At 40.7% G+C, this 12,705-nt stretch overlaps 1 protein-coding gene across 1 annotated transcript in view; it reads right to left on the reverse strand.

The window, feature by feature from the left end:
- Positions 1 to 12,705, reverse strand: part of PKD2L1 (polycystin 2 like 1, transient receptor potential cation channel) — a 61,792-nt gene that overhangs the window by 11,896 nt on the left and 37,191 nt on the right. Inside the window, exons 5-10 of the mRNA XM_033943716.1 lie at positions 10,683 to 10,907; positions 9,703 to 9,931; positions 8,974 to 9,144; positions 5,424 to 5,605; positions 3,697 to 3,817; positions 722 to 820 (exon numbers count right to left, since the gene is read on the reverse strand). Coding sequence (XP_033799607.1) covers positions 722 to 820; positions 3,697 to 3,817; positions 5,424 to 5,605; positions 8,974 to 9,144; positions 9,703 to 9,931; positions 10,683 to 10,907 — 1,027 coding nt within the window. The remainder of the gene's footprint in view (positions 1 to 721; positions 821 to 3,696; positions 3,818 to 5,423; positions 5,606 to 8,973; positions 9,145 to 9,702; positions 9,932 to 10,682; positions 10,908 to 12,705) is intronic.

Below are 12,705 nucleotides of genomic sequence, written 5' to 3' on the forward strand. Positions count from 1 at the left end.
GTTCTTACGCAGTACATAGTGCAAAAACACTTGCAAATTTTTTAAAAAATGCTAACATTTTGGCAAAAAAAAAAATTGTAGAAGAAGACATTTGTAGTAAGCGCTTTTTTCTGTTCCCCTCCCCCCGAGCAGATTTTCACATGGCAGTATAGCCAGAGATGGTGCAGCATCATACAGGCTTTATACATTTTACTGGCTATGTTGGATCATCTTTTTTGGGGGGTGTTATTCTCCAGAATATAAGGAACATGCTGACACCATTTTTCTTTAAAGTATATACAGTAGAGTGAAAGTTTACAGACTGGAAGAAAAGTGGCTTTTTATCTGTTCATCCCTGTGGCAGAGAAACATGATGTCGTGTTGGATGAATGATCATCTATGAAGAGTCAATTGATTCTTGGAATTAAAGTTATTTTGAACTATTGATAACAAGCATATAAAATGAAGTGGATACACACTGAGAAATCGGGACTGATTATTATATTGAATAGGAAGATATGATGGACTACTATCCTCCATATTTTTTTGGTAGTCCACATTCAAGTAAAAATTACTAATCTGACTGGTATTTATATTATAGATTTTGTGTTTATACCAAGTTATTAGTGATTTTATATTTGTATATGTGTTTCCTGTAACTTGTTTTTTGTTCATTCAAAATCGGTGCATATATTGGGCTTACTGACCACACTGTGCTTGTTTGAGCAGATTAAGAGAATACCTGTTTTAAAATGTCAGTAAACTGCAATTCGTTCTTCTGATTTGAAAGTTCTTCTTTCACCTCTGAGTATGTATCATTTATGATAGCCAGGAACATATTCTACGAAACAAAGTTATATTCAAATCACAATTCCTTGGAAACAGTAGTATTTATTTATAGCATGGCTGGGTGATTCTTCTTAGTGATTCACCGAAACATTAAATAAAGACCTGACTCTGAAGAATAAAGCATAATAAGATCAAAACAACGTTTTATTTGTAGAATGATGGTTGATTTGCCTGTTCCAGCACAGAAAAACAGCTAAGAGTGAATTCAGTGATGGCTAGGAGGCCATAAAATAAATGGTATGGCAGGACGGGAGGGGGAGGGGGAAGGTTCTCCCCTTCTCCCTCACTTTTTATCTTCTTTGTTGTTGGTTGCTCACTGTTATACCACTTCCTTCTCTACTTTATATCTCCTCCCCGACTTTTGTGCTTGCGGTGACAGCTCTCTGGTAGTTGTGCCTGTGGATGACTGGCAGTAAACTGCCATTAGAACATAAGAGTTGCCATACTAGGATAGACCAAAAGTCTATCAAACCCAGTATCCTGTTGCCAACAGTGGCTAACCCAGGCTCCAAGTGCCTAGCTAGATCCCAAGTAGTAAATCAGATATTATGCTGCTTATCCTACGAATAAGCAATTAATTTTCCCCAGGCCATCTCAATAATGACCTATGGACTTCTCTTTTAGGAAATTATCAAAACCTTTTTTTAAACCCCGCTAAGCTAACTGATATATGAACACAAGAAAACCAACTGTACTAGTAATAGAAATGATCAGGTTTGTAATCAGCAGGATGTGAACCTGCACAGAGCGATCCCACTGTATTGAAAGTCCATTGCCTTAACCACTTGGCCATAACAACAGCTTATCTCTGTCTTTCAAGTCCCACTCCCAGATCAGCAGTGGAAGCAACAGCAAGGTCTAATTTCTCCTAGCTACTCCCTGGATGTCCTGTCCTACATGCTGGGCCCCTGCCTACTATACTGGAGCTTAGTTCTGGTTTCACAGCAGTATTTTTGTGTGCAGAGTAACTGAGGCACTGACACTTTAAGTTTGTCAACAAAGAAAAATGGGGAGACCCAATGATCCACAGTGAAAACAATCCACCGATGAAAACAAAAACTGTGGATACAGATGTTCTGGAGATAATTTATCAAACACTGACATATAAAACCATGAAAATCCAATAAAAAAGTACAATGATAAAAAATACTTTGATAAAAATCCAACCGGACCCTACACGGTCCGTGTTTCGGCGAACATGCCTTCCTCAGGGGCCCAATGGTTTGCAAACTCACATATAAAGAATTGGACTGAAAACAGTCTATTGTCTTTAAACATGTGAGCAAAGAACACTGCAGACAAGCTGAAGTAGCAAAAAAATGCTAAGTTTGTGTCACAGCCGTGTGCTATAGCTCAGTGTGTTGTCCACAGGATGTTCCCAACAGATATATGTAGAACACACCTGCATGTTGGTTACAGGGAAGCTGCTGTTGGACAAAGGCCCTCTGTCTGTCCTTCTCCCCTCACATAGGGTTACCATATGGCTCCAGAAAAAGGACAGATTGAGATTTCTGGGTTTTACTTCCATTGCTTTCAATAGAAGTAAAGCCCAGAAGTCTCAATTCGTCCTCCTTTTTCTAGAGCCATATGGAAACCCTACGCTCACATCCCTTCCATTTGTACTGAGGGGTTCAGTGAGTGCTCATCTCTATCAGTTCAACAAAGTAAACTAAACTAAAACTTAAATTTATAGACCATGTCATCTTTATGAAAATAAAGCTCGACTTGGTTTACGGTGTATAATGTTAAGAGGTAAAATAATGAGAAGGAAAAATTACAATGTGGTGAATAATCAAGTTTTTAGTGCTCTGTAAAATGTTAGTTTTTGCTTTCAGAGGGACAAATATTTTGGTGGTGCGAGGGCACATTAAGCAAACTGCCACTCGATATTTACGGTAATCCCATCTTACTCTTTCCAGCTTTCCTTACATCTTTTACCTGTCCAGCTCACTCTCCTACTCCGTACCCTTTTTTGTGCATTGCTCTTCCCATCCTCCATCTCACCTATCTCTTTATCCATCCAACTCAGTCGTTTCCCTTTTCCACTTTTGATTTCCCTCCCACCTTACCTTATGGCAACAACAATATAGCAACAATAACATAGGGCAGAGCAATAGGAAATGAGTGGTTCTCACTGACCTCCTGACTGCCACTCCTTCCTTTCTGCCCCAAACAAACATGCTTAGAATATACTATTAAGCAGAGCAAACATATTTCTGGAGAGAATTTTCTTAATCCATCTAAGAAAGTTAATAAAGTCACCCTCTCACTTTGGAAGGAAAATAGACTTCCAGGGTTCCAGGTTCGAAAAATCCTATATCGGGTGGGGAATAAAGGGCGCAATCCAGTCAGGTTTTCCTAATGAATATGCATGAGATCTATTTGCATGCACTGTCTCCATTGTATGCAAATAGATCTCATGCATATTCATTGAGGAAATCCTGACAACCTGACTGGATTGTGGCCTTCATTCCCCCCCCCTGGCCTGAATGGTTCTTTAGCATTGGGTGCTAACTGAATAAGACCTTTAACAGCCAATGGTCAACTTGAGATGTCCATTTCACAGGAAACAGGATTAGAGGCATTTCAGATTACATGTTATGCAAATGGTGACGATATTCAGTCCTATTCATATAGCTCCATCGCTATTTATACAGCTGATCTACAATATAAGCTATCCTTTTAATTTTATGAGTGCAAATTCAGCAGACCTACCTAAAAATATAACACTGCTGAACATCAGGCATAAAGATAAATAAATCTCCACTTTTTGTGGTAGCTCAGCTTCTGAACGATGCCCCCCCTATGTACAGAACTAGTGAGCCACATAATAATATAACTTAAATAAATGTTTAGAAATTCACTTACCAGCAGGACAAAGAAAACAAAGAATACATAAGTGACAAAATAGATGGGTCCTAAGATCCTGTTGGCATTGTCGATAGCATCATAATCAAAGTCACCAAGAATGATTCTAAACTGGGTAAAACTGAAAAAAAGAAGACGCAAGAAACAGAAATTAACCTCACTATAATGTGCACTAATGATCATGAGACAGACGAACATAAGGTCTCAGAAATTTTGCCATGTACATTCACCACAGACTTGTTCAGTGATGTCGTAAGGGAGGGGTGTGGACCACCGCAAGTGCTGTCTTGGTAGGGGCTCCAGCGCCTCTCCTCTCTGCTCCCCGCATACCTGTTGAAATGTTTGCCGGTGCAAGCAGCATTTTCCACCTCCTGGTCTTGGCTTCCTCCTGATATCACGTCCTGGTCATAGTACCAGGACGTGACATCAGAAGGAAGCCGGTGAACATTTTAAGAGGTACGCGGGGGGTGGCGGTGGGGGGTGCTTGAGTAGCATATGATATGATGATGCTGGGTGCCACCGCCCCAGATGCCTCCTTCCCTCGATACGCCACTGGACTTGTTCATTAGCCTGTTTATCTCTAGCTAAGTGTCCTTGTTAGTGTATAAACAATTTTATTGATGACAAAGAAACAAAATGAATAAAATAAGCAAAGGGATTCAGCAAAATACAATCAAAAGACAGCCAAAAGAACGGAGGAAGAAGTACAAGCTATCAAAAGTTTTTTCAACAAAATACACCCCTCCAAACCCACTTCCCCCTTTTAAGGTGCGTTAAGTGTCCTTGTTAAAAGGGACATGAATGTATCAAAACATTGTAGACCTCCACAAGGCATGTTTATATTTATTATGATCTGCTAAAACCGCCTTTTCCACAAATGTAACTCAAGGTGGCTTATAAAATAAAACAGTGTTACAAACACACTGAAATAACATACTAGGCCTAGCACTGATAATTCATCATCTAACCCCTATACTGTATTTTTCTAAATATAAATATTTTCTCAATTGTTCAGCAAGTTGATGCTAGCAAGATATCAAAATCAAGTTTTCCCAGAGACAGACACATATTTGTTATGGTTTGCTCTATTGAGTCTCTAGACCAGTGGTTCCCAACCCTGTCCTGGAGGAACACCAGGCCAATTGGGTTTTCAGGCTAGCCCTAATGAATATGCATGAAGCAAATTTGCATGCCTATCACTTCCATCATATGCAAATCTCTCTCATGCATATTCATTAGGGCTAGCCTGAAAACCCGATTGGCCTGGTGTTCCTCCAGGACAGGGTTGGGAATCACTGCTCTAGACCAGTGGTTCCCAACCCTGTCCTGAAGGAACACCAGGCCAATTGGGTTTTCAGGCTAGCCCTAATGAATATGCATGAAGCAAATTTGCATGCCTATCACTTCCATCATATGCAAATCTCTCTCATGCATATTCATTAGGGCTAGCCTGAAAACCCGACTGGCCTGGTGTTCCTCCAGGACAGGGTTGGGAATCACTGCTCTAGACAATCTAAGACCTAGATAAACCTGTGCTATTTAAATCTAGTTTAACTGCATTGCTTCCTTACTGACTTGATGATCGGCAGAGATATATACGTAACCTACAATTTGTTTGTTGACCCTTATTTCCATGTATGACCTCACCAAGTGGACTAAAACAACCACCACAATTCTTTAATTTAAATACTGAATTTTTGATTGCAGAAAAGACCAGATTTACTCACATGCACTTAACAAAGGTGCTAAAGTTCTCTACTTGAGTTCCAAAGAGAAGATACCCCAGCTGGGCATAGGCAAAAAATACAATGAAGAACATGATCGCAAAACCCAGGATGTCCTTCGCACAGCGGGCAAGTGTGGACGATAGCTGGGTCATGGTTTTATTGAAGCTAATGTACTTGAATATCTGAAGGAAGAAAGGGAGCAATGGCAAAGGTCAGCAATTAAACTTGAAACCTCAGTACCAGACGTGAACAGACAGAAAGCAATGTAGGCGTGAGCATCATTTTTCCTACAGATAATGTTCTAACAAAACGCACAGAATGATATGCTGATAAAGAAGACCAAAACTGAATGTATGAGAAAAATGTGTGTCCTTTAAACACTTTTCTGAATGAGAGGTAAGTGTATGGCTGTTGTACAAGTTGTCTGCATTATGACTTTATTTGTGAAGATAAATTGGTGAGTGCTGAAGTACTGTAGACTAACTCTTCTACAACACTGCTGTTGCATGTTCCAGAGCATCTGATTCAGAAGAGACCTAGAGCTCCTTTTACGAAGGCGCGTTAGCGGTTTAATGCACGTAATAGCATGCACTAAACCGCCAGACGCGCTAGCCGCTACCGCCTCCTCTTGAGCTGGCGGTAGTTTTTAAGCTAGCGCGGGGGTTAGCGCATGATTAAAAGTTGCGCGCGCTAAAGCCGCCAACGCGGCTTCATAAAAGGAGCCCCCTAATCTTTATCTTTATTACAAAAATTTATATACCGCTTAAACCCCTCCCTTTTTTTTACAAAATCATAGCGCGGTTTTTAGTATGTGGGGGAGTCATCGTGCCGCAGGATCTTGCTTGGGTTAGGGCGGAGCTTTTGGACCCCCCCAACAAAAAAAGCATCCATTGCCTATGGGTGTAGGTAAAATAGTCATGTGCCAAGGAGGTAATTCTATAAATATTGCCTAAGTTTAGACCAGGGGTAGGGAACTCCGGTCCTTGAGAGCCGTATTCCAGTTGGGTTTTCAGGATTTCCCCAATGAATATGCATTGAAAACGGTGCATGCAAATAGATCTCATGCATATTCATTGGGGAAATCCTGAAAACCCGACTGGCATACGGCTCTCGAGGACCAGAGTTCCCTACCCCGGGTCAATATTCAGTTGTCAGTGGTGAGCATTTTGTTCACTGGATATTAAAGCTGCAACTGGTGTGGCTTGTCCCTAATGACTAGGGTTACCAGACATCCAGATTTCCCCAGATGGCTTTTCAAAACCCAGCACTTTGTCCGGGTTTTGAAAAGCCTCCTCAAATCACATCTGGAAGCAGGGGGCGGGGCTAGGGCATTACAGGGTGGGGATAGGCAGAACTGGGTGGGTCTAGGGCAGGGATCTCAAAGTCCCATCCAGTCGGGTTTTCAGGATTTCCCCAATGAATATGCATGAGATCTGTGTGCATGCACTGCTTTTAATGCATATTCATTGGGGAAATCCTGAAAACCCGACTGGATTGCAGCCCTCAAGGAGGGACTTTGAGATCCCTGGTCTAGGGGGTCCGGATTATCCAATTGGAAAATCTGGCAACCCTACTAATGACTGAACACGTAACATAGAAGCACCACCCCCCAATGGCAGAAATGCAGTTGGAGGACTCCTGCTCAGCTTAGAGGGAACAGTGCCAGGAGCCGTTCCTGGCCATCTAAGTAGCACTGAATATCAGGCCTGCAGTGTCCCATTGGATATCTTCTTGCCTCCAGGTCTCAAGGATGCCTATTACATTCATCTTTTTCATTTAATGCAATATATTCTAAATCTCCCATCTGGTTTCTTAGGCTTCTGGCATTTGCATACAGACATCTCAAACAATTATTTTCTCTAAAGGTGGCCAGAACTCCCTTTTACCAAGCTTAGCAGGCGGCAGCAACATCCTTAAGCCACTGTGATTAGTTGACAGTGGCTTAAGGATACTGTTCAGTTACAATAATTTTCTTATTTCTGCCTATAATCACTTTGACTGCAAAGTTATATACAGCAACTGATTAGTTTTGGTTAAAGTAAAACTAGAAATGGTGAGCCATAGTACCGTAATTAGCTGCTGCTATCCTTCTCAATTGTCTCCTGTTCAGAAAAAGCTACTTCTTGATAGGGAACATCAAAATATATATTTCTGGTTCATGTTTTCACAAATTGTTACCAGAAACTTTAGTAGGTTTTTACAGTAAAGATTTTTCCATGTTCCAAGCTTTCTCCTCCTGAATTATGGCTTTGCTCCTCTTTGTAAAATCTCAGGGTCCATCATTTAAGTGTTGGTAGGTAGAGAAGTGTCCCCAGGCTCACTGGCCTGCAACCTTAATAAGTTTTATTCTTTAGTAGTTTCTGGTTTGAGATTCTGCTCAGTATCTTCTCATGTCTTCTTTCTTTTTTTGTGCTTTACATCATATAAAAAGTGTTTAATGTTGATTCAGCCTGTATATACAGCATATGTCCAGACTGTATGTCCAGCCTGTATGTCCAGAGACAAAAGTAAGGGTCATGGATTTGATAGGGTTACCATATGGCTCCAGGAAAAGGAGGATGGATTGAGACATCTGGGTTTTAATAATGATAATAATAATAACAGTTTATATACCGCAGGACCATGAAGTTCTATGCGGTTTACATTGCTTTCAATTGAAGTAAAACCCGAACATCTCAATCCGTCCTCCTTTTTCTGGAGCCATATGATAACTCTAAGATTTGATACACTGACTTTCTGTGGTACAACTAAAGTGGTTTATATATATTATAAGCAAGTGCTTCTTTTATCCTAGTGAGCTCACAATCTAAATTTTGTACCTGGGGCAACACGGGGTTGTGACCTGCTCAGGGTCATAAGGAGCTGCAGTAGGAATCAAATCCAGTTTCCCAGGTTTTCAGCCCACTGCTCTAACCACTAGCCTATTCCTCTGCCAAATAACTTCATTGTTTGAGTCCAAGGCAGGATTAAGGCATTGACACACTGGCCATGTGACTAGGCCCAAATGTTTAGGAAGAGTGTTAGTTCAATTGCTCCCATGGTAGAATTTGGCAAAAAAGCAAGAATAGGAGGCAAAGATAAGCCACTGCCACCCACAGAAGTCTGTATGTTTTCCTAACCCGCTGTGCATTGTCCTCCATTTGGCAGGAGGAGTTGGTAAACAGTGCATTTTGCCTTCTGCTTTCTCCTTTGCTGGCTTTCCTATGCAGAAAAATAAGAGGCCCTATGTTTGTGGGAGTTATAAACTGTATTTATATTATAACAGGGAGGCGACAATGAGCTTGTTTGTGTAGGGCTACCAAAAAGTTAATTCTGTCGTGACTGAGTTGAAATGATCCTATCATCTTGAAAAAATGACCCCAAGCTGAGGATTAAGTCATGTTCATAAAAACAACATAGAAAAGCGCTGGAAAACTTGTGCATACTCATGGTGTCACCTCATTTGTTTAGAAACAGAGAAAATGATGGCAGATGAAGAACATAAGGTCATATCTTGATGTGGTACCACAGAATTTTAAGTCTCAGCTTTATCTTACATCCTCCTGCCTACCTTGATCCAGGCAAAGAATAAGTTAACTGCATTCATGTTGTTGTACTGGGTCTGCCAAAAAGCCAGGAACTCAAAGTCAGCATAGGTATTAGGTTGCTTCAATAACTTGCCCATAAGCCTGTTTACTTCAATAGTGCGGAAAATATGGAATGCAATAGCTACAAGAGAAAGCTGACAAAAAGAAACCAATGTTCCTATTAGTACAAGAAAGGGAATCATTGCTTTTGTTGTTGCAATCAATTGAATTCTCAACGTGAATTGTGAGGCTCTGTACTAGCGAATGACAGGGAGACAAATTTTTCCCCCTCCTTCCCGGCGAGTTCTTTTTCCTGGCCCTGCCCCATTCCTGAAATCTCCGTCCTCATCTGCACAAGCCTCAAACACTTTAAAATCATAAGTGTTTGAGTTCCTGCAGGGACGGGGAAAAATTTGTCCCTGTGTCATTCTCTTCTCTGTACCTTACTATGGCTTATATTCTACAGCGCTATTGTAGCACAATGAGACAACACTTGCCTCAAAATACCTACAACAAATTGCATAAAACAAATGAAAAAGGAATTCTGAACATTTGCATGTATGTTTCTTGCTGTGCCTAGCTTGAGTTTTAGCAGCTGGTTGTGTAGTTGGTACTTGGAATTCTTTATAGTGCAAAATGAAACAAGTTTAAGGATCTCAGAATTGATGCTATATTTGAGAAGATAAAGGAAATATTACACACAAAATAATTACCAGTATGACCACTACATCTAGAATGTTCCAGATGCTGGTAAAATATTTAAGCTTGTGTATCCTCAGTTCTAGAATTTCTTCCACAATGTAATAGAAGATGAAAACACAAAAGATGACTTCACAGGCAATGATAAAATAGTCCCAACCGTTGACATAGCGAATGAGTTTCACTGTACGGATTTGCCAAGATGGAATTGCTCCACCAGTTGCTGGAAATTCTACCACCAACCTTAGAGAAACAAGAGAGATATGATTTGATCTTAGCGGCTTAGCTCCAGTGTGCTACAATAAATATTGCCAGGTAAACACAATTATACTGGGTCTCCAGAGCCTAAACTAATGAATAGAAACTCTTCCAAATTATTGTCTGCAGGAATTTGAGATACACTATGTGGCAGCTTTAGAGAACGGAATTCTAGACATATTTTTGGAAAATGGGCATTTTCCCACTGCTGACTTTGGGCATCTAGCGCCATACATCCGAATCAGACTTAGACGTTTGTTTTGATTATGACCTTTCACATGAATACCAGTTAATTTTAGGAATCCCTTGGAAGCTCCAAGATCAGATCATTTGGTGATATCAATCTTGTAGTGATTTGAGGGGGTTATTACATTATTTTAGGTTCCATCTACATATTATCTAGTTTTCATTTTATGAAATGCTTGCGTCCCATGTTTTATGATGCTACTAATGTTTGTATAAGCACTTGTAGCATTTGAATACGTTGCACAAGAATTAAGGTCTATAGTCTTTTCTTAACTTTAGATATTTTGGGAACCTCTAGCATGGTTCCATAATTGTAGATTCTTCTGGAGGCTAGGTGAAAGGAGACGCTGACTTTTCATTGCTTCCTCTCTGCCATGCCAGTACTATACAAATCTACAAAAGTGTTGTTAAATATTTTGTATAGTTGTGAAATATTTCACTAACACTACTATCCAGTAAGATATTAGCTCTGCTCCTTTGATCACTGTACCTTAAAACACAGAACAGGTTAATGTTTGCATTATATACTGAGAAGTCAATAAAAACTGCCCGAGTTCCTCTGTCCAGCCACAGGTTCTCTTTCAAAGTCTGAAGGGCTCCAGCACTCTGTGGCTTGGTTACATCAAGGTCTGTATAATATCCTCCTCCACTATAACTTGTTATTTTGCCCCAATGACAAGAACCTCCAAGATCATCTTCTGAATGATATCTCCAACTAGAAGGAAAGGATAAAGCAAGAGAATTGAAACATCCAGTTAGGCTATAACTTTACAGTATAATGTAGAACTTCTCTGCCTGTATTTGTGATGCCTCCTCTTGCCAGTAATAATTCCTGACTCAACTTTATCTTAAAAGTAACACCCTTAATAGGTGGCAGTCCACCCTTTTTCCATTTAGACATCCACAAGCTCAATCTCATTAATGCTTTCATCTAGGGTTATCATATGGCTCCAGAAAAAGGAGGACAGATTGAGACATCCAGATTTTTTTTCCAGTTGAAGTCTCAATCCGTCCTCCAAAACCCAACCACCTTTTCTGGAGCCATATAATAACCCTACTTTCATAGTAGTTCTGGAGCAGATGGCATCCTGGGTGTAAACCATTGCTAGCATATTTACTGGTCCCAACCCCTAATTTTTGGAAGTGGTGTGAGGGCAGTTTTTTTTTCTTATTCTTCTCTCCCCCAGATTAGGGGTGGTGGAGTTCTTTTATCTAACTTGGACATGTTGTTGCTGTCTCTTCCCTATAGTAAATGGTGGCTCTCAGCTGGAAGCACCCCTCATCACATGGTACTGCCTTGATTGGCCTATAGTATAGTAGAATCTCAGATAACCGGCATTCAATTAACCAACACTCTCAACCAACCGGCAAAAAAATTGTTGGGAAAAAAAAAATTGTCTCCTGAGCTTCTAAACAATGTCCCAACAACCTCTCCTCACTTCTGACAGGGCAGAGGAAAGGCCCTGCTGAGGCTGGTGCTTCCTCTGCTTTCCAGCTGCCACTACATTATCGAGTGAGTAAGGGAGGGGGGTTGTCAGGACCGGCTGTGCTGCTTCAGGAACAGAGGGAGGGAGGAGCTTGTCAGGAGTGGCTCTACTATTTTGGGAATGGAGGGAGGGAGTGGGGGGAAAAAGTGGAAGAGAAGGGGGGGGGTAGAGAAAGTGACCATGAAAAAAAGGGAAGAAGATGTAGGATCTATAAGTGGGGGTGGGGGGATGATAGAGTGAGGTGGGAAGGGAGACGCAATTATTTTTACATTCTCTCAAATAACCAGAAACTACAATTAGCCGGCATTCACCAATCCCCATGAACTGCCTTTGTGAAGTATTCAGTACTCCAAATGGGGCCTCACCAGAGACTTATACAATGGCATTATCACCTCCCTTTTCCTACTTGGCATTCCTCTCCTTATGCACCCAAGTATCTTCCTGGCTTTAACCGTCACCTTTTCTACCTGTTTTGCCACCCTAAGATCATCAGTCACAATCACCTCCAAATCCCGCTCTTCTTCCGCGCACAGAAATACTTCACCTCCTATACTATACCATTCTCCTGGATTTTTGCAGTCCAAGTGCATGAACCTGCATTTTTATAGCATTAAATCTTAGTTGCCAATTGATTGACCATTCTTCAAGCTTCGGTAATATAAGAAAACTACACATTGATCTCGACCATACAAAATAAGTCAGTTTCCTGTGTATATCAGTGCTTGTCTCATCCTATTGCCGACTGATTTTTCATTCAGTTGTGTGTCTATGATGTGCCATGGGCAATTGCTTCTAAACACTTCCTCTTAGTCGTGTGTTGTGATTTCACATAGTTTCCAATAAGTGGCCTAATATTCTAGCCTATTCCACAAGGTGTTTTACCCTTACTTCTTCACACCTGCTAAAAATGAGGAGCCACTTTGAAAACATGAACTGTTCCTCTGCACTAGAAAACTGCTAACCACATTGTATATATGTACTTATAGTGACACCTGCTGGAAGCCATAAAGAATTCATGATTGAATA

The sequence above is a fragment of the Geotrypetes seraphini genome, chromosome 4, assembly GCF_902459505.1.
Source record: "Geotrypetes seraphini chromosome 4, aGeoSer1.1, whole genome shotgun sequence".
NCBI lineage: Eukaryota > Metazoa > Chordata > Amphibia > Gymnophiona > Dermophiidae > Geotrypetes > Geotrypetes seraphini.